Source organism: Mercenaria mercenaria, chromosome 10 (assembly GCF_021730395.1).
Source record: "Mercenaria mercenaria strain notata chromosome 10, MADL_Memer_1, whole genome shotgun sequence".
NCBI classification, from domain to species: Eukaryota; Metazoa; Mollusca; class Bivalvia; order Venerida; family Veneridae; genus Mercenaria; species Mercenaria mercenaria.
The window spans coordinates 78,935,788-78,937,307 of record NC_069370.1 but is presented as its reverse complement, the minus strand read 5'-3'; the positions used below and the strand labels follow the sequence as shown (position 1 = coordinate 78,937,307).

At 36.4% G+C, this 1,520-nt stretch overlaps 1 protein-coding gene across 1 annotated transcript; it reads left to right on the top strand.

Moving 5' to 3' along the window:
* Positions 1–442: 442 nt before the first annotated feature.
* LOC128546466 (histone-lysine N-methyltransferase, H3 lysine-79 specific-like) lies at positions 443–1,189 on the top strand. The gene has a single exon (XM_053517011.1). It carries the CDS (start codon positions 443–445, stop codon positions 1,187–1,189), a length of 747 nt encoding a protein of 248 aa, XP_053372986.1.
* Positions 1,190–1,520: the final 331 nt, after the last annotated feature.

Below are 1,520 nucleotides of genomic sequence, written 5' to 3'. Positions count from 1 at the left end.
AGAATGAATATGAGAATAAGGCTGACGAGAGTCATCAACTAAATGAGCAAGCTGAAAGGCTGTATAAAGAGCTAACAAACCTGACTCCCATAGTGAGTAGCCAAGCAAAGATGGAAAGCAAATACAACAAGGAACAAGATAGCAATAATACAAAAAGAAAGGACACAGCTGGAAATAGGGAGAGATATGAAATGCAAAGTTACCGAGAACAGTATACAGGAGAACAGATAAGCATAAACAGTAATGGGAGATATATGGATGAGAATAAATCCAATTATAACGAAGTACACATACTCGAACATCCTGATACGAATTAATAGAGCATAATAGGGTCAGTACAGGAGGAAATAAAGTTTATAGGAAAATAACATATAAAACAGGGAGAGATGAAATATCAGATAGCCAGTATAGGCTAACACCATTTAATAGAGGAGGATTGGCAATGACTGAAAGAAAACAAAAAGGAAAGGAAAGTAGGATAAAAGAGACATCTGAAGGTAGACAGCTGCAACCAGATGCAGAAACATTTATAAAAGAGAATACAATAAGGAAATTAGAACAGAAAGAATATGAATTAGCAAGATTGCTAAAAGAGCAGGAAATTGTGCATCAAAAGAAAAGTACGGAACAGAGAGATCAAGAAAACGATATCAGATTAGAAAGACAAATGTTAAAGGCAGAAGTAGAGTACTACAGAAATCAGTTATTGGAAGAGAAAAGAAGAAGTGAAAAGGAAATGCATCACAATCAAGAACTCCTGGAGAACAGATTGAGGAGAGAAATAGAAACCCAAGTTCGCAGAGAAATTGAACAAACAATAGCAACACAAATGGAAGAGAAAATCCGAAAAGAGATAGAGGAGAGAAAGCGTGTAGAAATGACAGAGCAAAGAAAAAGGATGGAAAGAGAAGAAAAGGAAAAGTTAGCAAAATTAAAGAGAGAAAAACAGAAGGGAGAAGAATTGAAATTGCTTGAAAGGATAGAAAGTCTTAAGAGCATAGAAAAAGACATGGATCTAAAGAAAGAAGAAGTATTGTCAGAATCTGAGGTATCAGAAGATGAAGAAGATATTATCATACAAGAGAGACTGGCCAATCTAAAAATAGAAATGGAATGTCTACAGGAACGAATACAGAGGAAGAGCAAAGATGATAGCAAAAAGAAGAATACAAAGAGAAGCAAGACTTGAACGGCTTCTACAGATAAACCAATCGGAAAGCCTAGGTTACCTCAATTTGATGGCACGCAATTTGAGGAATGGAAACTAGAGGCCACCAGTTTGATACAGTCTGGTCTCTATCAGGACTATGTTCTAGCACAAGCTGTTAGAAATTTCATCACATCGAATGCGAGGAAGGTGTTGCAAACTTTAAGACCATCAGCTTCAACCAAAGAGATCATGAAAAAGATGAAGGATATATATGGCAATATACGCAGTGGTGACTCAATAATTCATGAGTTTTACTCTACCAGACAAAATGAGACAGAAGCATGTTCTGAGTGGGGAGTCAGGATAGAGA